The following is a 26,625-nucleotide window of genomic DNA, read 5'->3' on the forward strand; positions in this document are numbered from 1 at the left end:
TTTTCAAACAGCTCTTGTTTATTCACAGGCCAGAACAGAACTGAACTGAAGGGCTCAGCCAGCCTGCTTATATAGAGCTCCACTAGAACGCAACAGTAACCATTTGCTGTAACTATCCAATCACTGAATGTCACTTTCAACCCCTTATTTGCATATGTGGACCTGAGTGAAAACTATCTACAGTCTCCCCCTGCTGGCCCAGGGTGAGAACTTCAGTACATAACAAGCGCCGCAACCCCAGAGTCGTCTGCGACTGGATTTAACTGTCAGGGGTCCTTTACCTTTAGCTTTTTAACAACTCTCAGCACCCTTAACAGACTGCAGTTCCCCAGAGCCTCTGAGAGAATGCATGGCTGTCAAAGTGGTACATTAATGCTTCTTTAAATGCATGGTGCAGATGTGGCTCCATTTTGGGTCTGAACAGGTTGCCATGTAAACTGTTCAGCATCGTGGTGCTCAGAAAGCCCTCCCGAAAGCCAGTGCTGGAGTGGCGCCACGCTTTGCCCCCACCTCATTAGGCAGAGGGCGAGCGAACCCCATCAATGGGCACATTCAGGGTTTGCCTGTTGTAACCGTTTCGACTCGAGTGAGTAATGGAGAACAAGGCCGGCCATTGAGAGGAGAAGCCTCACCACAAGCATCTGCTCTCATCTGGGGCAAAAAGATTAAGCTATTTTGCAATTGTCCCCAGAGCCTGGTGGACAGCGTGTAAACCCCCTCCCCAATAGGAAGCAGACAAATGCCTCTCTGTCTCCCAGAAGTCTTGAAAAGGAGAGCGGGAGATGGGTTGGGAAAGAGGGCATCCAAAATTAAAGGAAAGGGGGGGGTGGCGGCGAGTGAGAAAGGTTGTGTGAAAATGCAGACATTCCCATGCAATGTGTGAGCCTGGGTCTTAGGATTATCATTGTTGTAAACAAAAATTGCCCTTTTCCCTTATGGGGTATCCAAGAGCCCATACAGAGTCCTTACATAGGTTCCCTATTGGTAGGAGAGAATAACAGAGGTCAACCAGAGAATATTGAGAAGCAAAGCAGCTAGTAAGCTTGATCTTTATTGAACTGTTGCAACAGGGTGCTCCCCTCATCCGCAGGAGAGAGGAGGAACCCCGAAAAACGGTGTGCAAGGCCTTATAAAGACTTTTGAAATTGCCACCCTGTAGATCAAGACCACCCCCAGAAACATCACATACATCACAGAAGGGGTGTAACCTAAGACCACCCCTCAGATACATCATACCTACATCACAGAAAAGGCGGTCTAAAACAGAAATTTGAATGTTGTTTTTCTCCTGTCATTGTTTATCTCCTGTCTGGCAGGTTGCTTGATTGGATTGCCTGGGGAGCCTGGCCATTCTTTTGTAATGATAAATACTTAGTTCCTGGGCCATGTCACAGGCTCACACCCTATTCAAACACAGACATACCCTTAAGACAGGATTTGTGAGGAAAGAGACAATGGGGAGGTTTCCCACTTTGACCTTGCAGAGAAAATATTTGGTCAGTTTAGGAATCAAAATGGTTCCAGGTTGGCCTTCCTGTGCTGATCTATGTACGTGCGGTTATGAACATTACCATATTTCTAAGACCATAAAATTCCTATCACATCATATAATTGTAGAGTTGGAAGGGACCATGAGGTCTTCTAGTCCAACTCGCTGCAGCACGGGATTCGAACCCACAACCTTTCATATTCTACAGTGCCAAGGGATCAGGATCAGGAGACTCAATGGCTTGATTTGGTTCAAAGCCTTAGGCCAGGCATGTCCAAAGTCCATTTCGGGGGCCTAATCCGACCCGCCAGTCAGTTCAGTCCAGCCCCTGTGGCAGTTTACTTTCTGGGGTAAAAAACCTCAACAACTTCAATCCTAAAAACAAGCTCAACAACTTTGGCCGGCCCCCACGGCCCTTCACTTCATCAAATCTGGCCCTCTTTGAAAAAAGTTAGGCAGATCCGTACCATGCATTCAAATCACACGACTCCCCCCAAAGAATCCTGGGAATTGTAGTCCCCCCCACAGAACTACAATTCCCAGCACCTATAAGAAATTACAGCAGCCAGGATTCGGGTGGGGTGTGTATTAAGCAATGTGCTTTAAACATATAGTGTGGATCTGCCCCACATCATGGCTACTTTAGGGGCCTGAGGTGTGCACATTTCATCTGTTTTGCATACCCAGATTACAGCTTCCTTGAATTGGTTTGGGAAGGGTGGGTTTCAGGGGTGGGGAAACCAAACAGGTAACACAGGTTGGGTGAAATATATCCTTGTCCATCCCATCTCTGGTGCAAGCAGCAGAACCGTAAATATGTAACATGAAACACAGCAGGGGAAATAAGGATCTCAAGCTGCGAATGTGTTACGTAGCCTTGATGCTGCCTGGAATCGATTTGGAACCTGAGATGATCTGTGTATGACACAGCTGCCCTCTGCTGGTCGACAGTTTGTGCTGCTTGTTGTTTAGTCGTTTAGTCATGTCCGACTCTTCGTGACCCCACGGACCAGAGCACGCCAGGCACTCCTGTCTTCCACTGCCTCCCACAGTTTGGTCAAACTCATGCTGGTAGCTTCGAGAACACTATCCAACCATCTCGTCCTCTGTCGTCCCCTTCTCCTTGTGCCCTCCATCTTTCCCAACTTCAGGGTCTTTTCCAGGGAGTCTTCTCTTCTCATGAGGTGGCCAAAGTATTGAAGCCTCAGCTTCAGGATCTGTCCTTCCAGTGAGCACTCAGGGCTGATTTCCTTCAGAATGGATAGGTCTGATCTTCTTGCAGTCCATGGGACTCTCAAGAGTCTCCTCCAGCACCAGAATTCAAAAGCATCAATTCTTCGGCGATCAGCCTTCTTTATGGTCCAGCTCTCACTTCCATACATCACTCCTGGGAAAACCATAGCTTTTACTATACGGACCTTTTGTGCTGTTAGGAGTCACCAAAAATTGTACGGTGAAGGTGTCTGCCTGATCTCAATAGGCAGGGGTTTCCAAAGTGTAGATACTGCCGAGCGAAAAACTCACTTTCTTCCAGGTGTGGAGAGGGTGTTGTGTGGCACTGGTAAGGCAATCCCTCAAGTAAACTGATCCCAAGCTGCTAAGGTAGGGTTGGCGTACTTCAAACCGTTAAAATCCAGACAGAAAAGTTGCTGAGATTTTTCTTTTTTTCTTTTTTGCAAAATTGCAAAAACAATTTGCCATTTTTGAGCTATTTTGGAGGAAGTCAGCAAAAATGGCACTGCTGACATTGTTGTTGTTGTTTAGTCGTGTCCGACTCTTCGTGACCCCATGGACCAGAGCACGCCAGGCACTCCTGTCTTCCACTGCCTCCCGCAGTTTGGTCAAACTCATCCTGTCAGCTTTGAGAACACTGTCCAACCATCTCGTCCTCTGTCATCCCTTTCTCCTTGTGCCCTCAATCTTTCCCAACGTCTTTTCCGGGCTGCCATACGTCCAGATTTTCTTTTTGAAAAAACAACTCTTTCCACCCAGACACTGTCAGGGACAGCGGTGTTCCGGATATGTCCAGGGCATTCGTTACTAATTGTAACAGCATTGTATTTATGGCAGTGCAAGTTGTTTCCTTGCACAGGGCACTGAGTGCAAAATTGAGAAGATCCATCACTGAGAAGATATATTTTGGGGTGCCAAATTTTGGGCTCGCTCAGGGTGCCATGTTACCAAATATTACCCTAGTATACCTCTGAACTTGAACTTGGTCCAGTAATCATCCAATTGGAGAATGGTAGAGACAGTTTAGGTACCACCCAAATGACTGTGGACACCTGCGCAGGTATGATAACCCTTAAAACCGCCTTTAGAAAGGTCGTCAGGAGATCTTCCTGGATGAGTCATCTCTCTCTACATTTGGCTTTACAGCTCACAAATTGAACAATTTCTATTGCTCCAGACACAGTTCATCAACCTAATTATTGAATCGTCCCATTTAACAGTGCTGAAGACACAGCAAGGATAAATGTGTCATTGAATACTACTCAATGTTGATCCAGAGTAGATTCCAATGTATAGTTAGCAGAGTAAAAACTCAAACACATTACAGGATTCCCAAAAAATAGACCAGAGGCAATTGTACAGTGGTACCTCCGGTTGTGGATAGGATCCGTTCCGGAGGTCCGGTCGGATCCCGAGGTTTCCACAACCTGAGGACCGCTTCTGCGCATGTGGAAAAACACAGTAAAATACCTCTGGGTTTGCCGCACGTACTTCCCAAAGTTTTCGTAACCAGAGGTTCGACTGTATTTCATCCAGATCCAATACATTCAGGATTGGCACTGTCCATAAGAAATCCAGTTGCAGCAGACTTAATTTAAACTTACTGTTATAAGAATTTAAAGTCTCAAATATATAAATTAAATGTTCATAAATTTACAAGGCAAAAACATACATAAGTATGTAAACCATGTGTCTGAAATAGTATAGGAAAATAGTCCTGAAACCATTTTGATTCTCCCCAAATTGACCTGAATTGTCTCCCTGCAAGGAGGAAGGAAATGGGAAGGACTTCCGGGTTAGCGCCTCCGGCAATGGCGGATTTCCTCTGATCAGGAAATTAGGGCCTGGACCGCCACGGCGAGGCGGAGACCCACTAAAAACCACAGGCGGGAGAAGCCTGTGGACGTGGGATTCGGCTGGCACCTTTTGCGCCTCCCCTACTCGCGGGGAAACCCGGTTTCGGGGATCCGGAGCGACGTGGGATGAGCGGTGCTTCGAATTGACTGCTTCTTTCATGGAGTGAAGCTGCATTGCTGTTGCCGGAGAGCGCTGACTTTTTCCTGTGGACAATTGGACTCTAAACAACTACCCGTGAGTAGAACGGAAAATTGGATCTCTAAATATCTTAATTTGGCATCGAAACGGGAAGGTTCCAAACAGGAAGTCCGCCTTCCTCTTTTGTAAATAGATTGAAGCAAAGACGTTGCAAGCTAAAGCCTAGAAAGTCTTTTGTAAAGGATTAAATCTCCATCGGCTAAAATTACTAACCCCCCCTTGGAAGAAGGAGAAGAGGGGGGAAAATTTAGATCGTTCAAGCCTGCAGGAGAGAGAGTGAAGAAAGATAAATTACCACCGTTTCGAACCTGGGAACGGGCTGCCAGTAAGATTGATGTTTTGGGAAAGTTCACTGACTGTGAATAAAACGTATGTTGACAGATTGTTAAATAAGAGAAATATATTGTTTCCATTGTTTCCTTTTGCACTTAAAAAGGAGTAAAAAAATAACTGAAAATCCTAACTAACTTTGTTGCTGGATCTGCGCTTAATAGGATGGATACAAATAGAAATTGTTTCCTCTAGAGGGAGCTTTCGAAACTGTTGCAGGAGTGGAGCTGGGGAATTTTCCAGCTGTAGAGATTAAAGACCGTGAGAATCAGAGATTGACCTTGGACAATAATGTTGACAGAAGAAGTCTTGGTGATTGCATTTTGCAAGACAAGTGCTTTACTGGAACAGCTTCATGAGAAGACGGACGTGATGATTATTAAAATTGACAATTTGGGACAAAAAATGACTGATTTGGGACTAAAAGTGAATACCTATGCAGAAACTACTCAGGATTTGATTCAGGAATCTGTTTTGACATGGCAAGCTGTGGAGAAGACGAAGGAGAAAGTTGTGGTTGAACCTCAAGTAATTCAAGTGGAGAGAGCCCCAGCCTCACAGAGGCAATTTGATGAACATAAGCTGTTGCCTTTTACGATTGAATATAGAGAAAGCCAGATTTGGTGGGATGGAGCCCCACTTGGATTGGAGAAGGAAAGTTGGATAGATCCTCTTATGCAGGGATGTTCTGGCCTTTGGGATTTGGATTTGGGTCAGGGGGAGATTGGTGCTCTGAAATATCTTTTGGACTTTAGTTCTGATTATGGAGAATGGGCTGACCTGTCAAAAAGGAATAAGGACATTGTTAGGTTGGAGTTTCCCCGAGATCTACTCCTCAGTGCCAAAGGAAGGAAATTAAGAACAAGATCAGCAGAAGATAAAGTAAAGTACATCTATAAATATGAAGAAGAGCTGCAGAAGGGACATGGAAAATAGTTAAGAGCCTCGGACAGAAGGTCACCAGGTTGATGGACCATATGGAATTGATAGAAAGGACTGACAGAATCCGAGACCAGGGAGAAGAGACGGTGGAAGAAGATTGGGGGGGGGGGGAGTTTTAAAAAAGATTATTTAGAGAAATGTTGCAAAATTAATGAATGTTAGAAAAATGTTGGAATGAAATTATATGGCTTTAGTAGAAATGTTATAAGGAGTTAAGTATAAATAAGTTTTAGGGTTTTAATGGTAAGATAAGGTTAAAATAAATTAAGATAACTAAATGATAGAAAACAGTGAAAGATGGAAAGGATTTGCTGAAATAATTAATAACTAGAACACAAAAAGGGAGGTGTGAGGAGGTTGATGAAACAAGCTAATGAAAGATAAAAATATGGAAATATTGGATATGTTTTTAATTGTTTTTGCTTTTGTTTTTGTTTTGATGTATTGTGTCTTTTGCTTTTTTATATGTACTGTAATGTATTGATTTGTATTGTTTATTTATTTTTCTTTCTTTTTTCTTTCTCTCTTTAATTCTTAAACTTTTAATAAATATTATTTAAAAAAAAGGAAATGGGAAAACCTCCTCATTGTCTCTGTGCTCACAAATCCTGCCTTAAGGGTACATTTGGGTATGAATAGAGTGAGCCTGTGACTTGGACTCAGGAATTAAGTATTTATCATCACAAAAGAATAGCCAGGATCTCCAGGTAAACCCATCAACAGGTTTCCTGCCAGACAGGATTTCTGCTGTAGACTGCCCCTTCTGTGATGTATATATGATGTATTAAGCTTTGTTGTTTAGTCGTCTTAGTCGTGTTCAACTCTCCATGACCCCATGAACCAGAGCATGCTTTGGAAACTCTCACTTTCTTCTCAAAGCTTCTCCTTTTCTTATGACCATGGAGTTTTCTTGGCAAAATACTGGAGTGGTTTGCCAGCTCCTTCTCCAGGTGGATCACATTTAGTCTAAACTCTTGTCTATGACCTGTCCGTCTTGGGTGGCCCTGCACGGCATAGCTCTTGCTTCTTGGAGTTATTCAAGCCCCTTCGTCACAAGGCAATGATCCATGAAGGGGGGCCTTAAGCTTACAGGGTGGCAATTCCAAAGAGTCTATATGTATAAGGGCTTGTACAGTGGTGCCTCGCAAGACAAAAAGAATCCGTTCTGTGATTCTCTTCGTCTAGCGGTTTTTTCGTCTTGCGAAGCAAGCCCATTGACGGATTAGCGGACTAGCGCTATTAGCGGCTTTTAGCGGCTTATCGGATCAGCTGATAAGCGGCTTAGCGGCTTAGAAAAAGGGGGGGAGGGGAAAAAACCCGCAGGAACTCGCAAGACATTTTCATCTTGCGAAGCAAGCCCATAGGAGATTCGTTTTGCGAAGCACCTCCAAAACGGAAAACTCTTTCGTCTAGCGAGTTTTCCGTCTTGCGAGGCATTCGTCTTGCGGGGCACCACTGTACACCGTTGTTCTGGGCTCCTCCTCCCTCCTGCATGTGGTGAGAGAGGACCCTGTTGCAACAGTTTTAATAAAGTTTAATAAAAATCAAGCTTATTAGCTGCTTTGCTTCTCAATATTCTCTGGTTGACCTCTGTTATTTTCTCCTACCGACTCAGGTCCACACATGCAAATAAGGAATTGAAAGTGACATTCAGTGATTGGATAGTTACAGAAAGTTGTTACTGTTGCGTTGTAGTGGAGCTCTATATAAGCAGGCTGGCTGAACCCTTCAGTTCAGTTCTGGCTGGTGAATAAACAAGAGCTGTCTGAAGAATTGCTGTGTTGTCTGATACGTTCACCCACAAATTAACAGAACCAGTTTAAGCCAGCTGTACTCAGCTTCTCAGAAGGAATAATCCAAACATCAGGAACCTTCTGCTTGTTTCTTTCACACAGAGAAGCTTCCAGAACCCTCTTGAATTAATTAGAATAGGAAAAATCTATACACATCAGATCAATATTTTCTGCACTAAGAAATACAAACTGACAAAACGATATCCCCTGTACTTTGAAAGCGCTACAAGCATGAGACTGTGGTGATTGCATAATCTGAAGATTTATTAAGGATTAATGAGGAACAAGATCTGCTAACTGCAGTTCTTACATACTGCAGATCTAAGTGTAATCATGTCTGAAGAAGTTGGGTCTTTCGTATCTCATAATCGTCCAAATACACAGGAGGGAAGTCCAGCTTAAATGTAATTGTCTCCATCTCTCTCATCTACTGGAGTCTGAGAACAATGAAACGATATTCTGTATTGCTTCCAAGCAAACCTGCTGGAAAAACAGGCAAAACTTATTGTTATGGAGGAGCTTCTGTGTGGCTATTTTATTGGGAAAAGGGTCACACATGCCAGTTTTGCTTAACGTCTGTATGATGTGCCATTCTAATCAAAATACCCATGTTATGTTGCCCATTTAAAATGGATAAGAAAAGAACCAATGCAGAAACAGTAAATCTGAATTAAATGGGAGAGGGGGGAATATTGGATGGAATTTTTATGGGACATAAAATTGAAGGCACCGAAGCAGAACCAGAAAATATATAGTGATTTTCCTGGTGCTATTTGGTAGGGGAAACATTTGTGCTTCTACAATCTGATGTTCATTATTCCACATCATGTTATTATGGTGATGTCATAGGATGACATTACGATTACGTCATCCGATGTTGTGGTGGTGTGAGGTGCTTATATAACTTTATTTGTTTTCACTGAAATGTTACGTAACACGCCTTCCCCCGTCTAAAGAGGAAAGCGGGTCACGGTGGGAGCACGAATTAAATTCAGACGTGAAATAACAATCTGCAAGAAGACGCTTCCCAAGCCTCAGGCGATAAGAAAGACACACCCAGAGAAATGCCTCCCGCCAAGAACTCAGCCAATGGAAACTCTAGACACAAATGCAACCCGCAAGGAATATCTTGGTGACGGCCATTCGTCGGCAAGCATAAAGCCCCTTGAGGGCTCAACCAATAGGAAAAGTAAGAAAAATCCCTCCACAAACAAACAAATTCGTACTCCAACCAATGAGAACTCAGAAGGGAAGAGGACTCTTGATTGGTTCTTGAAAAGTTGGTCCAACCTCCCTCATTCGTCAATCAGTCCTTTCCCCTCCTCCGACTACTTTTACCTACAGCAGGGGATGTGAGGGGACGAGCCACCGTTAGCCAATAAAGAAGCTCTTTGTAGACGGGCTCGCTCCCGTGTCCAATGGGCGGGCCTCTTCCACAAGCGGCGGAACGAGCGGGAGACGGAGGGAAAAGGGAGGAGGAGGCAGAGGTAGGGAAGGCGCGGGCCAATCAGCGGGCGCCTCTCATCCCTCCCTCGGGCGGCCGGCCAACCAGAGAGACCGGCGCATGGCTGGCGGGGCGCTGAGAGGGGAGGAGGGCGGCGGCGGCCATTTTGAGCCGAGCCCGGAACGGAGCGCCGATGGCCGGGCAACCGCGACCCCGCGGCGGGGCTTGAGCGGGGGGGATATGGATGTGCGGAAGCTGCGCGTCAACGAGTTGAAGGAGGAGCTGGGCCGGAGGGGCCTCGACACCCGCGGGCTGAAGGCGGAGCTGGCCGAGCGGCTGCAGGCGGCGCTGGAAGCGGAGGAGGCCCGCGGAGGAGCGCCGGGAGCGGGCGCCGACCAGCAGGAGCAGCTGCCGGACGGACATTGTAAGCGGCGGGGAAGGAGCGGGAGCCTCGCCGCCGGGGAGCGCCAGGCTGGGGGATCGGCGCCTCCGCTCCCGGGGAGAAGCATGGGGCCTCCCCGTGCAGCTCCGCTCAGGGGACGGCAGGCCTCCTGTTGCAGATCCGCGCTGGGGATCCGCTGCGCCCGTTTCTCTCCTTCCCCGGGAGAGGTATGGGGGTCTCCCGGTGCAGCTCCGCGCTGGGGACCCGGTCCATCTGTTTCTCGCCTTTCCCGGGAGAGGCATGGGGGTCTCTCGATGCGGCTCCGCGCTGGGGATGACAGGCCTCCTGTTGCAGCTCCGCGCTGGGGATCCACTGCACCCGTTTCTCTCCTTCCCCGGGAGAGGCATGGGGGTCTCCCGGTGCAGCTCCGTGCTGGGGACGGCAGGCCTCCTGTTGCAGATCCGCGCTGGGGATCCGCTGCACCCGTTTCTCTCCTTCCCCGGGAGAGACATGTGGTCTTCCTGGTGCAGCTCGGTGCATCCGCTGCCTAGGAAATGCACGTGGGCCTCCCGGTGCAGCGTCGATCTGGGGTCCCGCTTCGATCTCGGAGTTCAGCCTAAGGACTGGCGGCTTGGTGAAGCTCTGCTGCGGGGCTTTTCTTGTCTCGCAGCACAGACGTGCACGGTGCCACTCTGCTTTCTGGTTCCCTCTGTTCTCCTTCCCCGGCGCAGCTGCAACTCTGCCTTTCTGGCGTAGTTCATCATGAGAGAGTGTCTGGCAGGCGGGAGCCTCCCAGGTGCAGCTGCTTCATGCTTGAAGAGACTTCGGGGTCTCCTGGAGCAGGTGGAAGTGACCCTGACCGTGATCTACCGGTAGATTCCTGGCTGATCCTGGTAGATCTCGAGATCCTTATCACATACAAAAAGTTGCGGGGGGGGGGAGCTAAAAAACTCCCCCAAAAAGCTCAAGAATTCTGGGCACTACCCTCCTAAAAAAAAACCTCAACTCTGGGCAATCCACCCACCCCATGCATACTCCTCCTCCCTCCAATGACAATGGGTCTCTGCACAATGGGTAGATCACTGCCAGTTTTTTTATATTGGGAGTACATCACAGTCTCTCAAGAGTTGGACATGCCTGATTCTAGTCCAGCCCCCTGCAATGCAGGAATATGCAGTTTTCCCATACGGGGATCGAACATGCAACCTTGGCGTTATCAGTACCACAATCTAACCAACTGAGCTACTCACTTGGACATAGCGAGGTGCTTTATTCTGAGCCAGGTCCACGGTCCACCTAGCTTAGTATTGTCTGTGCTGACTGGCAACGGCTCTCCGTGGTTCCAGACCAATGTCTCTCCAACTTCCTGCATGAAGATGCTGCTGGGGATTGAACTTGGGACCATCTGCATTCAGGGCAGATGCTGTAACAGCTGAGCTGCAGCCGTGCTTAGTGCTCCTGCGAGAGTGGCCTGGTGCAGCTCTGTGCTGTGAGCCTGTGTTGTTATTTCCCCATGAGAATCACAGATGAGTCTTGTCTCTGGAGAGAGGTGGTACTACCTGTAATGACTTGTGAAAAAGCCAGGATGCTGGCTTGTTTTCACCTGGTTCCTGTGACAGGTCTAGGTTTCACCTAAGTTGTCTAATGTCTGCTGTGTCTAAATCTGGGAACAAACGGGTGTCACGTGGCTGGAGGAAATTTGCAGGGAGGGTGGCTGTGTACTCCCTTTGCTGTCAGTGGCAGCATGCCTCTGCCAATTGCAAGCAGGGAGAGTGTTGTTGCCTATGGGATGCGTTTGGGTGGCCACTTTGATGCTGGAGTAGGTAGACCTTTGGCCCTGATGTATCAAGGGTGCTTTGTGTTATTGCAGTGGTACCTTGTTTCTCAAACTTAATCCCTTCCGGATGTTTGTTCCAAAACCAAAGCGTTCAAAACCAAGGCGTGCTTTCCCATAGAAAGTAACACAGAATGGATTAATTTGTTCCAGACTTTTAAAAACAACCCCTAAAACAGCAATATAACATGAATTTTACTATCTAATGAGACTATTGATCCATAAAATGAAAGCAATAAACAATGTAATGTACTACAGTCACACAATCAAATCAATCAGTAGCTGAACTGGGTTCCACAAAAACAAAACAAAAAGAGCCGCAAAAACAAAAATGCAAAATAAATAAAAAAACAGGGAAACCTCACCGCCACACTCAAAACGGAAGTGCGGCACTCAAAACGGAGCATGTTCAGCTTCTGAAAAAAGGTCACAAACCAGAATACTTACTTCCGGGTTTGCAGTGTTTGGGTTCTAGGTTGTTTGAGAACTAAGGTACCACTGTAAAATTTACTACAGAAAAGCTATGTGCTGTTGATGATTCTGCTAGTAGGGCAGTATATTCCGGTTGAGTTGAGTTACCAGGTAGTATGCTGCTTTGAGAGTGCCTGGGGATTCAGCAGTGGCCTCCCCCATCCTCTCAAATACAGCGGTACCTTGGGATGCAAACAGGATCCGTTCTGGAGCCCCGTTCGCATCCTGAAACGAACGCAATCTGCACGTGCGCAGGTCACGTGTCGCCGCTTCCGCACATGCACATGCCGTCATTTTGACCATCTGCGCATTTGCGTGAAGTGAAACGCTACCCGAAAATACTTAACGTGAAGCACATTTATCCCAAGGTATGACTGTAATGCTCTTGCCTAGGATAATAGGACGGCAAGCAATTTGCCTTGCTGTCATGTTTGCAAACATCCCAACACAGGCATGATTAGTACCATGGCTTGTCATCTTGTAAAATCTCTGGTCTGACTTCCGCTTGGAGTTTTACGAGTATGTATGCATGTGACCAATGAGTACAGTGTACAGTGGTACCTCTGGTTAAGTACTTAATTCGTTCCGGAGGTCTGTTCTTAACCTGAAGCACCACTTTAGCTACTGGGGCCTCCTGCAGCTGCTGTGCCACTGGAGCCCAATTTCTGTTCTTATCCTGAAGCAAAGTTCTTAACTTGAAGCACTATTTCTGGGTTAGTGGGGTGTGTAACCTGAAGCGTGTGTAACCCGAGGTACCACTGTATATTGTGAAATATGAGTTCTGGGGGCTGCGACAGGCAGAGGAAGTGCTGTGATGAGGAATTATCAATCCGGTGTAAAAGTGACTGAATATGCAGCGGGGATATGCAACTTGGTGCCCCTGCGTTTGTGCACTTCGGACTGAAATATGGGAGCTTCTCCTGCATGAAGCGCAATTGTTTTGTATGGTGTGGAGTGGAGGGTGTGTACGGCACCCACTGCTTTTCTTCCTTCCTCAGAAGCCCTCTATGCACATGGCAAAATCATGCAGTGATGCTTTTCCAGGCTAGGGGCTTGAAAGCTCCTTTTCAGAGAGAAGTAAAATTTGCCTCCTGTAGAAAAGCCGTATGTGTGGGAGAAGGGGAGACTCAAAACCTGCTTGTCCCTGACATTTACAATTAGCCATGCAGCAAACGAATTACGTAAAGTGGTTTTCTTTCCCTGGGAGGGACTTTGAGACATGAAACCCACTTGCTGCCTGCATCCTGAAATGTACACTCCAGATATCTTCAGCTGCTTCATTCTGCTGATAATCTATAACTGGCATTTCTCAAACTTCTGAGTTCATTGATCCCTTGATGAGCATATGTCATCGACCCCAACCCAAATTTGTAGGAATATAAATGAAAGTCAAGGAAGATGTGTAAATATGATCAACATTTATCAATCCTCAGTCACCTTTAACAATTGTGAAATGTGATACATATATATATATATATATATATATGTTTTCGTAGATTTTCACGGGTACAGGAATGCAGGTTTTGGTGTCCTCGGGTGTCTTCCCGTGTAAAAGTTGGGGTGTCTAGGCGACGTTTCGACGAGGTCTCACTCGTCATCTTCAGGCTGGTGCTTTCGGCTTCTTGTTACTGGAACAGAGCGGGATCTCAGTGTTTGAGTTCCTATAAATACTGTAGAGGGGTGTGGTGTATTGCCTCAAAAGTTCTGGGCAGAGGGGAAGTTCCCAGGCTAGTGTTCTTTTCTTCTTTTGTTCCTTAATTACTTGAGGGATATCTTGAGTGATTTCTTGAGTGATATTCTGAGTACCACTTAGGTGGGTCATTAGGTGTGGATTAGTTGCTAAAGTCTTCGTGTCTTGACCTCTTGAATTTGTGAAGAGTTTTTCTGGGAAGATGGCTGTACTGTACTTAGTTGTGCTTTGGCTTGGCTTCGTGTATAGGGGCGAGCTGTGGTTTTGTGCCCTGTGCCAGCCAGATCTGTGTAGGGATTGCAGGGGGGTGCAGCATCCGGAGGTGCCACTATGGTTTGGTTACTGGATGGTGTCTGTAATTTATCTGTGGAGAGGGTCTGGGTTTGGGTCTGGTGTGGTTGATTGGTGGTGGCGTTCTGTGTGCCTCTGGATCTGGTGTCGGTTTTTGTGGGGAGGGCTAATTTCCAGATGTCTGGCAGGCGGGACGTGTCGTCACGCTTGTTCATGTTGTGAGGGTGTTTCTCTATCTCGATGGCTTCCATGATTATTCTCTTGTGGTGATGTTCCATGTTAAAGAGCAATTTGGAATCTGCAAAATTAATTTCGTGTCCTGTTTCTTTCATGTGTTGGAAAAGAGAGGAAGATTTTTCTTCTTTTTTGACGGCATTCTTGTGTTCTGCGATACGTGCATTTATTCGTCTGTTTGTTTGTCCAATGTACGTGGCTGGGCAGACTTTGCAGGGTATTTCATAGACCCCTTGGTTTTCCAACTGGATTTTATCTTTGGGGTTTCTGAGGATATTGGCTATTTTTTGGTTGGTGCAAAAGGCTGTTTTGATATTGTGTTTATGGAGGATTTTGCTAATTTTATCTGTAGTGCCCTTGATATAAGGAAGGAGGGCCATGCCATTGTTTTCTTCCGTGTCTTGGTTTTTGGGGGGTGTTTCTTTTTGGATTAGCTTCTTAACCCTGTTTTGCTGGTATCCATTGGCGATTAACACATTTGAGAGATTCTGTAACTCAGTTGTCAAGTGGTCTTTGTCAGCCAGGCGTTTGGTTCTGGAGATGAGGGTCTTGGCTACGGAGTTTATTTGTGCAGGGTGGTGGTGTGATTGAGCATGTAAGTAGCGGTTGGTGTGTGTTTTTTTTTTCCGGTAGATAGTGTGTCCTAGGGAGCCATCAGGTTTTTTTGTAGATTAGGACGTCCAGGAAGGGAAGCTGGTTGTTGGCTTCTATTTCCATAGTGAATTGTATTTTGGGGTGTAGGCTGTTGAGATGTGTGAGGAAGCTATCTAGTTTTTCTTTCCCGTGTGGCCAAATTACAAAGGTGTCGTCAACATATCTGAGCCAAAGTTTGGGTTTGTGTTCTGACTTGTCTAAAGCATTGGTTTCAAAGTGTTCCATGTACAGATTTGCGATGACCGGTGAGAGGGGTGATCCCATAGGTGCTCCTTCTATCTGTTTGTATCTTTGTCCATTGTGGATGAAGTACGTGTTGGTTAGGCAGTGGTTGGTCAGGTCCAGGATGTATTCGGGGGGATTGTATTTGTTTTGAATGGCTGTCAAGGCTTCATTAATGGGCACTTGTGTGAAGAGAGATACAACATCGAAGCTCACAAGTAGGTCATCGGGATGTAGGTTTTGCTTCTTTATTGTTTCTATGAACTGGAAGGAGTTTGTAACGTGTGAAGAGATGGATTCTGCATAGGGCTGAAGTTGCTTAGCGAGAAATTTAGCGAGATTTTGTAGAGGTGAGCCTATGGAGCTGACTATTGGTCTGAGTGGTGTTCCTTCTTTGTGTATCTTGGGGAGGCCGTAGAGTTTGGGGCATCTGGATGATTTTTCTCTGGGGATGATTCTTAGCTGGATTTCTTCACTGATAGGAGATGCTTTTATTTTGGATTTGGTGGTTTTTTTCCAGATAGGTGGTGGGATCTGTTTTTATAGGTTGGTAGGTAGGGTCTTGGAGTAGATTTGATAGTTTTGCTTGGTAGTCCGATGTGTTCATCACAACAGTGGCATTACCTTTGTCTGCTGGGAGAATGATTATGTTGTTGTCTTTCCTCAGGTTGGTGAGTGCTTTCTGTTCTTCTTTGTGTAAATTGCTTCTGGGTGGTTTGCTGGAGCAGAGGATGTTGGTGACTTCAAGTCTGATTTTATTGGCTTCATCTGGGTTGATTTTGGTTAGGCTAGCTTCGACTCCGCATATGATGTTTTCCGTGGGGATGCGTCTCGGGGTAACTGCAAAGTTGAAACCTTTGGAGAGTACTTTGGTTTCAGTTGAGGTGAGGATCCTGTCTGATATGTTATGTACTGTTTGTTTCATGGGTTGTTGTGGAGGGTGGCTGGGCTTCTGGCGTCTCTCTAGTTTGTGGAGTTTGTTGGTGTGTGTGTCTGTCTTATGTGAGGTCTCAGTTTCAGCTCTCCAGACGGCTAGTTGTTTGCATTTGTCCCAGAGTGCAGGGTGGATTTTGTTACAGAGTTTGAGGTGAAGAGTGAGCAGATCTTTGTTGGTTTGGTTTAGTAGGTATCTTTTCTTATGTAGTTCGTTTCTGATTAGGGATAGTTCAGTTCGTTTCAGGATCCTTTCGGTAGCTGGGGTTTTAGAGTGGAATTTAAGTTGGAAGCATGTGGGAATTAAGTTGTTGTCTCGGCAGTTGCGTAGGAACAAGAGATCACATAAGATGGTGGCTCTTCGGATTTCTAGTTTCTCGTAGGTTCTTGTCAGCTGGAAGGTTTCCTCCCCGTAGAGGTGAGATATTTGTTTTCGTAGATTTTCACGGGTACAGGAATGCAGGTTTTGGTGTCCTCGGGTATATATATATATGAAGTAAAACAAGTGAAACTATTATGTCTTATTAAATGCAGAGGTTCCTTGTTGACGAGGGATGTGAAATATGTACAGTGGTACCTTGGTTTACGGACTTAATCCGTTCTGGAAGTCTGTTCTTAAACCAAAGCATTCTTAAACCAAGGTGCGCTTTCCCATAGCAGCGGGAGACTCAGTTTACAAATGGAACAAACTCAACAGGAAGCGAAACGTGTTCTGCTTTCAAGGCAAAGTTCACAAACCAAAACACCTACGTCTGGGTTTGCAGTGTTCTTAATTCAAGTTGTTCATAAACTAAGCTGTTCTTAAACCAAGGTACCACTGTATGTACTCATGCTCTGTATTTCTGAGACTTACAGCTCCTGATTAAACCTTTTGCACGATTGTCAACTTTTCCACCCCATGGCCCTTTCAACCCCATGGTCTTTATTCGCCCCTTGCCCAGGCACACCAATCCCAGGGGGTCAATATCAACCCGTATGGAAAACCCTGCTATCCTCACCCATTTTGTATGTGTTGGTTGGCCTTGCTGAGCCTAGACCGCCACTCCAGCCTTCATCTAGCAGTCAAGAAACGCTGGCACACATGTTTCCAACCTCCCCGTTGTTTTTTCAAAGCTGGGCGTGGAATGGAACAGCGGTCCTGACCTATGTTCTTGCCTTTCCCATTTCAAGATGGCACCCACGACAACACTCATCAGGACAACATGCAAGGATACCACCAGCCATACGAGCACTTCAACGTTAAACAGGAGAACGAATCTGGGTACGAGAGGAGACCTCTAGACCAAGATCATTCTGGCTTACATTCAGGTACAGTCAGGTGTTTTAAAAAAACCAACCCCAGACCTTTATCACGTGCTGATCGTTGTAACTGTATAGGTAGCGCTCCCTTGGCCTGGTGCAGAAATTTTCAATAGCAGCTGGGATGTTCCTTTTTTTATATATAAGTATTTACTTTTGGTGGTGGAGGAAGGAGCCCAGAGCAGTATTTCATATTGGCTGGTGAAATGTACAGCCTTATGGTGGGCATGAATGCCCTCCAGACACTATAGGGACCACAGAACATCTCCATATATACAGCCACACATTGGTCTCTTGTGATAAGAGTCCCTGCCAGTGTAGCCCGAGACACCCAACTGTCAATTCCTGATTTAAAAAAATCCGTCTTCTCCCTCTGCCTGCCCCCCAGCTAAGTGAAAGGTAGCAGTTTGTTTATCTGGGGTACAGTAAATGGCTGCATTTGAAGTCCACTGCTTCTGGTGGTGGTGCGCCTGCCTCTTCTGCTACATACTGCACTCTTTTCGTGAGGGGCAGATCTCCCCTCCCCTTCAGCGACGCCCCAGACTCCATTCTGTGGATTTTTGTCCCCAGAGAATTCACAGAGCTGAACTGCCCTCTTGTTTGCATATCCACTTAACGAGAGCCAGTGTGGTGTAGTGGTTAAGAGCGGTAGTCACGTAATCTGGGGAACCGGGTTCGTGTCTCCGCTCCTCCACAAGCAGCTGCTGGGTGACCTTGGGCCAGTCACACTTCTCTGAAGTCTCTCAGCCCCACTCACCTCACAGAGTGTTTGTTGTGGGGGAGGAAGGGAAAGGAGAATGTTAGCTGCTTTGAGACTCCTGAAGGGGAGTGAAAGGTGGGATATCAAATCCAAACTCCTCCTCCTCCTCCTCCTCTTCTTCTTCTTCTTCTTCTTCTTCTTCTTCTTCTTCATGTCCCGTGTTCTGCTGTGATGTCGGAGTGTAACGGAACTTCAGTGCATAAAATGGGTTGTTTTATCTAGGGCAGGCATGTCCTAAGTCCGTTTCGGGGGCCTAATCCGGCCCTCTGGTCAGTTTAATCCGGCCCCAGTGGCAGTTTATTCCCTGGGGTAAAATCCCAAAAAACCCAACTTCAATCCTAAAAGAAGCTTAACAACTTTGGTCCTTTGGTCAGCCCTCACTTCATCAAATCTGGCCCTCTTTGAAAAAAGTTTGGACACCACTGATCTAGGGGATTGGTGGCTTTGGTTCTGCCTTGCAAGTCCCAATGGCAGTAATAATACAGTGGTGCCCTGCAAGACGAACGCCTCGGAAGACGAAAAACTCGCTAGACGAAGGAGTTTTTCGTTTTCTTAGCCGCTTCGCAAGACGCATTTCCCTATGGGCTTGCTTCGCAAAACGAAGCTTGCCCCGCAAGCTCCGGGGATAGCGGGGAAGCGCAGCGCGTCTTCCCCGCTGTCCCCGGACCTCTTGAGGCAAGGGGCGGCAGGGAGAAGATCGCTTCTCCCCGTTGCCAGCCCCGCAATCTCCGGGGACAGAGGGGAAGGCGCGCGCGCGCCTTCCCCTCTCTCCCCGGACCCCTTTTGAACCAAGGGGCGGCAACGGGGAGAAGCGATCTTCTCCCCTCCGCCCCTTGCTTCAAAAGAGGGGAGAGAGGGGAAGGCGCGCGCCAAGGGGCGGCAACGGGGAGAAGCGATTCTCCCCGCTGCCCCTTCCCTTGCTTTAAAACAGGTCTGGGGACAGAGGGGAAGGCGCGCGGCGCTTCCCCTCTGTCCCCGGACGGTCTCCATAGGAACGCATTGATTGATTTTCAATGCATTCCTATGGGAAACCGTGCTTCGCAAGACGGAAAAACTTGCGGAACGAATTAATTTCGTCTTGCGAGGCACCACTGTACTTCCTTCCATGCCCATAACTTGTGACCTCAGAATAAAGGCTTCCTTTCCCAATTGAATGTGTTACGTTTTGTTTGAGTGTAGAAATGAAGACAGAAGTGAAGCAAGAGGAGCCAGCCTCTGGCTATAATATGCCAGCTTCTGGGTACAGCGCACCTTCCTTGGGACCTGCGTCTAACTACAACACTTCAGTTTCTGGCTACAATGCACCCCCTTCCAATTACGGCTCTTCCGACTCATCCCAGCCCTGGCAGCAGCAGCAGCAGCAAGGCCGCAAGAGGCCAGCTGAGGAGTCCCGGGGGCGCGGATATTACGAACACCGAGATGATAAGAGGTGCGTTCAGGCAAGTCTTTAGGGGGGCAGCAGCAACAGCGTGGAAATTAACCCATGGGTGCCATTGAGATTGAAGCAGATACGTATTGCATCTCTCAGTCTGGGAAGTGCATTCTTTAAACTTTGTGGATTTGAGTAACTCTCAAAGGATGCTGTATATCTGGCAGAATTTACAACGTTTTGAAAAATAGGATTTTAAGAGTGGCTGCTTCTTGACTGATACCTCAGTCTTAAATGCTGAAGTGGGAATAATGCTGAATTAAAATTAATCTATGAAGTTGTTAAGTTGTGGGCGAACATAGCAGACGACACAGCGATTCTTCAAACAGCTCTTCTTTATTCAGATGTCAGAACAGAACTAAGCTGAGGGGCTCAGTCAGCCTGCTTATATAGAGCTCCAGAACATTGTAACTGTTGCCATTTTCTAAAACTATCCAATCACTGAACATCACTTTTCGATCCTTCATTTGCATAACTATCTACAGTCTCCCCCTGCTGGCCCAGGGTGGGAACTTCAGTACATAACAGAAGTGTCCGAGTTGGATGTAAATCCTGATTATATGTAAACACATTGACCGTGGGTCAGTGGTAATTGTTAAAGCAATCTGATAAAGGAGTGTAGTTTTCTCTGCCATCTGCAGAGTTGGATTTGGGGAATCCAGATTGGGAGGGTTTGGAATAGGTAGGTTAGTTTTGGCAGGGTGGTTATTTAGATCATGGCTATTTTGTCTGAGAGAGTGGAATTCGTGTTGTTCCATCTCTTTCGGTCTTTGTTTATTTGGCACCACAGGGGCTTGTAGTTGTGGAGGTATAATTTATTGAGGTTTGTTAAAGCAATCTGATGATCCAGAATTTGTTTTTAACAGTGCCTTTGGTGACCCAGGGTGGGAACCAGCTGCTATGCATTTGTCAACGCGTTCTCCTTGCGAGCTTCCCTTGCAGGTTGTGTCTTGAGCCCATGAAATGGGTTTATGGGGCCTGCATTTGCTGTCACTCTTTTCCAGGGGCCGATCTCCTCAGCCGCCTGCTGAAGATGACGAAGAGGACTTTGATGAGTCGCTGGTGGCCATTGATACATGTGAGTTTCCTGGGTGGTAGCAGCGTGCCATCGCTCAAAGCCTCCCTCTTGTCTGAACTTCTCAACGTCCGCTGGAAAAAAGGGGTGTTGGAGGGTGGTAGCAGCCACTGGCGTGTGCTTCTGACTTCTCCTTTGGCTTTGCCTTCCAGATAATTGCGACCTGCATTTCAAAGTTGCCCGTGACCGATACAGCGGCTACCCTCTGACCATAGAAGGCTTCGCTTTCCTGTGGTCAGGTGCCCGAGCCACCTATGGGGCAAGGCGAGGGAGGGTCTGTTACGAAATGAAGGTAAGGGAGCCTGCTTTTTGGTTCTAGAGTTGCTCGGGGGGGGGGGGTTGCTGCATGGATGAAGACAGGCAGGCTTGTGAGTATTGATACCCACTGGTGTTGTGCTTTAAATAATACTGGGGCAACTCACAGGGGCTCAGTTTCCTTGATTCTGCTGCACGTCTACTCCCCACCCCCTTGCCACCCAAAATTTTGCAAAAACGTTCATTTTATTTTTACATACAGTGGTACCTCAGGTTAAGTACTTAGTTCGTTCCAGAGGTCCGTTCTTAACCTGAAACTGTTCTTAACCTAAAGCACCACTTTAGCTAATGGGGCCTCCTGCTGCCACCGCGCCACCGGAGCACGATTTCTGTTCTCATCCTGAAGCAAAGTTCTTAACCCAAGGTACTATTTCTGGGTTAGCGGAGTCTGTAACCTGAAGCGTATGTAACCCGAGGTACCACTGTGCAGTGGAACCTTGGTTTTTGAGCGTCTTGGAAGCCAAACGTTTTGGAAGTTGAATGCTGAAAACCTGGAAGTAATTGCTTCCATTTTCAAACGTGCCTCGGAAGTTGAAAAGCTTCCGCTGCGTGTTTTTCAATTTTCTCAATGGATTTTACCAACCGCCCATTGTGCCTTGGTTTTTGAATGTTTCGGAAGTCGAACGGTCTTCTGGAACCAATTACGTTCAAAAACCGAGGTTCCACTGTACTTGCAATTCTGACAGCTAAAAGTTTCCTCAGCTGTCATTAACAGTTCCAGCTAGAATTCGCTCTGGGTTCGTACCTTGTGCTCACTCGCAAACCTCTCATTAAAATAGCCTTGCTTTGAAGCAGCGGCAAACCCTTTGCAGTAAGTCTGCGTCCCCAGATTGCTGCCTTCGCCCATTCTTCAAGGTGCTCTCCGTAAACACACATTGAAAGTGTGTGGAGCAAACTCTCTGTCTCTAGAAATCCATCCTTGTTCTCAAGTGGAAAGCTGTGGCTTCAAGATGTCTCATGACGCGGATCCCTGTCCTTTTGTCCTCAGATTAACGAAGAGATATCTGTCAAGCATCTTCCTCCCACTGAGCCCGATCCTCACGTGGTGCGAGTCGGGTGGTCGCTGGATTCTTGCAGCACCCAGTTAGGTAAGAGAGACCTTGCAGCTGCTGAACATGGAGCCAGAGCTCAGGACATGCCCCCAACTCTTAAACATCATTCCCCAACCATAGTCAGTTGGCTACATTAATTATTATCCACGGGCACTGTGGCGTTTGCCCGTTCTTTTTGAAATGTCTGTACAGGGGGGGAAAGAAAGGGTTAATAGGTAGACCAATAGAAAAGCCCAGAGGTGAAGCCTACCTGTTTTTAAAAGGCTTAGCCAGAGGTTTAGACAGTTGGGAAAAAGCAGTTGGAAGACAGATGGAAATAGAGAGACAGTTAGTGCAGTTGGTTCTTGTGTGAGGGGAGAGAGACAGGATAAAATGAGACTTAAGAGGGTAAAGGGTAACAGCGTTTCGAATGCATTTCAAGTTTATTTGTGTTTGCAATAAACTACAATCCTTGTTGTTTGTTAACTTGAGAAGCCGGCTGATACTTCTGATACTTAGTGTTTTACCGGGGAAAACCTGGCTGGTGGCAGCGGATTAGTGGTGTACGGGTCAATAGTCCGTGAAACAATTGGGGGCTTCGTACGAATGCCACAGGTACCTTTTTAAACCAGGCAGCAAAAAACTCACCCAAAAAACCTGTTTTATTTAAATCCTTAAATGAAAAGTTGCTACAGTAGCCACAGGCAAGTGCCATCTTAGAGGAGTACGTCTCCAGCCCCTCTTGATGTAGTCAAAGAAATGATATGCGAAGCTCAAAAAACAGCATGCCGTCTCTGAATCAGGAGTCCTGGGGTGAACAGGATCATGTCTGGTCGGCAGGCTGCCATGATAAAGATGTCTCTTTGCAGACAACGCTGCATTTATGCTTCTGCTGACTTCTTTTGTCTTGCTAGGTGAAGAGCTTCACTCCTATGGCTATGGCGGCACAGGGAAGAAATCCACCAACAGCAAGTTTGAAAATTACGGGGAAACTTTTGCGGAGAACGACATCATCACCTGCCTCGTGGTGAGTGTGGCTCGTGGTCCCGTGGAAGTTATGTTTCCGCCTCTTGCGCGGATGCATAGTGTCCCACACGCAATCAAATTGTTTAAATGCGCATGTGATCAGGGTGCATGTCATGGGGGGCAATGTTGAAGCCGTCCTTGTTTGCATGGGTTGACAATTCTAACACTGGGGAAAGGGAGAATACCAAATATTTAGGTCAAGGGTGGCTAACTTATGGTCCTCCCAAGTGCTGCTGAGGTACAGGTTTTTAGTGTGGTCTCAAAATACGCTTGAAGTGATCCTTGCATAGTTTTGCCCCAGCAACAAGTTTTCCCCCAATAACAAGGTTTCTTTAGCAACAGACTTTTTTTTTAGGCATGTTCTGAAGGAGAGATTGGGGTTGGGTTGTTACTCTGCCCAGATGCCTGAAGAGCAGAGAGGAGGAATATTTCACTAAACACAGTTTTACTTTTCCGAGCACAATTCAAAGTGTTGGTGCTGACCTTTAAAGCCCTAAACAACCTCGGTCCAGTATGCTTGAAGGAGCGTCTCCACCCCCATCATTCTGCCTGGACACTGAGGTCCAGCGCCGAGGGCCTTCTGGTGGTTCCCTCGCTACGAGAAGCCAAGTTACAGGGAACTAGGCAGAGGGCCTTCTTGGTAGTGGCGCCCGCCCTCCCACCAGATGTCAAAGAGAAAAACAATTACCAGACTTTTAGAAGACATCTGAAGGCATCCCTGTTTAGGGAAGCTTTTAATGTTTGACGGAGTAGTGTATTTTAATATTTCGTTGGAAGCCGCCCAGAGTGGCTGGGGGAACCCAGCCGGATGGGTGGGGTATAAATAATAAATTATTGTTGTTGTTGTTATCCTTAGACCAGTAGTTGTATAAGTTGTAATGTTAATTATTTAAGTCAAACTAGAATCAGTGAGGTGTTTCTTCCCAAATGGGAATTCAACAGCTGAGCTGAACTGAGAAAGAAGATTCTGGAAGAGTCTTTGGGTGATTCTGCTGACTGAAAAAGGAACCCCAGATGACTGGCATAGTGCACTGGCACCATTCCCATCAGCCCCAGTCAGCACGGCCACTGGCAAGGGATGTTGGGAGTTGTAGTTCAGCAGCACCCAGAGGGCCACAAGCTAGCCACCTGTGCTGCAATGGGCAACAGCTACAGTTTATTGCTTTGGAGGTCGTGCACTGGCTTCTAATTCCTTCCTTGGTCTTAGGACTTTGAGTGTGGCGACGATGTCGAAATGTCTTACATGAAGAACGGGAAATGGCTGGGGGTGGCCTACCGGCTGCGGAAGGAGGCATTGGGCGGCCAGGCACTCTTTCCTCACGTCCTGGTGAAGAACTGCGCCATCGAGTTCAACTTCGGCCAGAGGGAGGATGCCTTCTTCCAAGTCCCGCCTGGGTTCACCTTCATCCAGCATCTTCCCTTGTCAGAGCGGGTTCGGGGGACAATTGGACCAAAGAGCAAAACGGAATGTGAGGTAGGTGGCGCCTGAAAGCCAGGCTCCCACGCACAGAAATTGTGGCCTGTTCTTTTGAACTCATTTCCCTGCTCACGCAAGTTGACGGATCACGTGAACGGAGCCTTTCCTTGCAAACAGTGTTGAATGAGCCAGATGTTCAGTCTAGCACAGGGGTAGTCGACCTTTTTATACCTACCACCCACTAATGCATCTTTCTTGATGGTAAAATTTCCTTACCGCCCACCAGTGCTTGATGGAAGGAGGATTCAGCTTGTGCCGTAGAACCCCCTAACGCCCACCTAGAATCCTGAAATGCCCACTAGTGGGTGGTAGGGACCAGGTTGACAACCCCTGGCCTAGCGTAAAGGAAGTTTGGGGGAGATTGGTCTCTTCCGTCTCAGCTTTCTCAGCTTTTATTATTGTCATTTTTGGGGGCATTCAGAGATGAGCAGAATCCTAGCTACTTTAGGTTTTATTACTTATAACTTATTACTTATGATCTGACTGGGTTGCCCAAGCCACTCTGGGCAGCTTCCAGCATAATAAAAACACTGCCAAACATCGAAAACTTCCCAATACAGGGCTGCCTTCGGATGTCTTTGGAAAGTTGTGTAGTTGTTTATCTGCTTGACATCTTAAAAACCTTATAGCATTGAAAACAGCCATCACCCTTGAGTGGGTGTTACTAATTGTAAAGAGAGACAGGAGGGACTGTTGGGATACTGCCAGGGAGATAAAGTCCATCATGGCCCCAAGCCGTTTGCCGGACGATCCATCGATCTCCCGTAGGCACGCAGTATCATCGATTAGCGACATGAGTTTCTAGAAAATAGCCCAACATCTAGAGCTCATGCACACTCTGTCAGCAGATAATGCACAGCCAAAAGTTGCACTCGGGAGAGCATTATTTACAAGCTTTATTCAGCGTTGATCAGAACAAAGAAAGACATGACTGCCTGCGTCAGTGTCTCCGACAGAGAGAGAGAAAAACGAAAGCAATAGCAAACATAAACATCCCGTGAACAGGAAATACGCAGGCTGTGACACAAACATCCTGCTCCCTTTTAAGGTGGAACGGAAATATCCTAACAGGGACCTCTAAAAAGGCACTGGAAATACAATTTTATTTTCTTTCTATGCAGCTGTCATCCTGATAGTGTTTTTCTTATTTGGGTGCTTTTTTACAGCTGTTTGGTGCCTCTCTTCCTGGGATACTAGATCCTGCTGTAACCCCAGTTTTCTTCTTTTGGAATGAACTCCAGCTGGGTTAGGGAAGGTTGGGAGCCCTGTGAACACCGTGCTGCGTGAAGCCATGACCACAAAACTACTGAGTTTTGACATCAGCTCCACAACACAATCCTTTATTTGTAAAGTGGGAGTGTTGGCCCCCTCTTAGGATCTGACTTGGGCACTTCTATATGTGATGTGCTAAGCTGACTGGTGCATTTGTTTCAGATTTTAATGATGGTCGGGTTACCTGCAGCTGGGAAGACCACGTGGGCCATTAAGCATGCTGCAGCCAATCCGTGCAAGAAATACAATATTCTGGGAACAAACGCCATCATGGACAAAATGAGGGTAAGGTGGCCGCATTTGGTGTGATTTGCCTTACACTCCTTTCTTAGTTTCCTGGCTCCTGTTGCAAGAATCAATATCCATGTTCCCATTGTAAGTTTGCATTGCTTGGTATAGAAAGTATTGATCTGATGTGTAGAGATCTTTCCTATTATTATTAATTCAAGAGGGTTCTGGGAGCTTTTCTGTGTGAAAGAAACAAGCAAGAAGGTTCGTGATTGTTTGAGTTATACCAGGGGTCTGCAACCCGCGGCTCCGGAGCCGCATGTGGCTCTTTTACACCTTTGCCGCGGCTCCGGGGCGGATACTAGCGAGGGGAGGAGGCGCATTGTGCGCCCCGACACTCCCCACTGTGGCGGGCGCTGTACTGGCTGTGACGCCGCATGGGGGCAGTGCGTGTGTTAGTCACGCACCATCCCGACGTCACCTTCCCGCCCGCCCGCTACATTGTAAGGGGCATGTACGCTGGTCACTGCATTGAAAGGGGGCATGTACGCTGGTCACTGTTTTGAAGGGGAGTGAAGAACACACAAACAAAAAAAGGTAACTTGTTAATTTAACGTTTATTTCTATGAGGAGGAGTAATTCTGAGGGGTCAAACAAAGAAATAATTTTTAAAAAGTGACAAAAAGGTTATTTTTATAATGATGAGTTTTGCGGCT

The 26,625-nt window shown here is 46.9% G+C and overlaps 1 protein-coding gene and 1 long non-coding RNA gene across 3 annotated transcripts in view; one reads left to right on the forward strand and one right to left on the reverse strand.

Moving 5' to 3' along the window:
* Window positions 1–26,625, reverse strand: part of LOC310712764 — a 274,730-nt gene that overhangs the window by 239,392 nt on the left and 8,713 nt on the right. The gene's annotated exons all lie outside the window — the stretch shown is intronic.
* Window positions 9,392–26,625, forward strand: part of LOC310712592 (heterogeneous nuclear ribonucleoprotein U-like protein 1) — a 28,990-nt gene continuing 11,756 nt past the window's right edge. For both annotated transcript variants that reach the window (XM_083515793.1, XM_083515794.1), the window contains exons 1-9: window positions 9,392–9,710; window positions 17,168–17,305; window positions 19,236–19,485; window positions 20,490–20,563; window positions 20,713–20,852; window positions 21,864–21,963; window positions 22,821–22,933; window positions 24,140–24,406; window positions 25,844–25,966. In XM_083515793.1, the coding sequence (XP_083371919.1) occupies window positions 9,407–9,710; window positions 17,168–17,305; window positions 19,236–19,485; window positions 20,490–20,563; window positions 20,713–20,852; window positions 21,864–21,963; window positions 22,821–22,933; window positions 24,140–24,406; window positions 25,844–25,966 (1,509 nt within the window). In that variant the 5' untranslated portion in view covers window positions 9,392–9,406. The remainder of the gene's footprint in view (window positions 9,711–17,167; window positions 17,306–19,235; window positions 19,486–20,489; window positions 20,564–20,712; window positions 20,853–21,863; window positions 21,964–22,820; window positions 22,934–24,139; window positions 24,407–25,843; window positions 25,967–26,625) is intronic.

This window comes from Podarcis liolepis, assembly GCF_965112155.1.
Source record: "Podarcis liolepis genome assembly, chromosome: 7".
In the NCBI taxonomy this organism is placed as follows: Eukaryota; Metazoa; Chordata; class Lepidosauria; order Squamata; family Lacertidae; genus Podarcis; species Podarcis liolepis.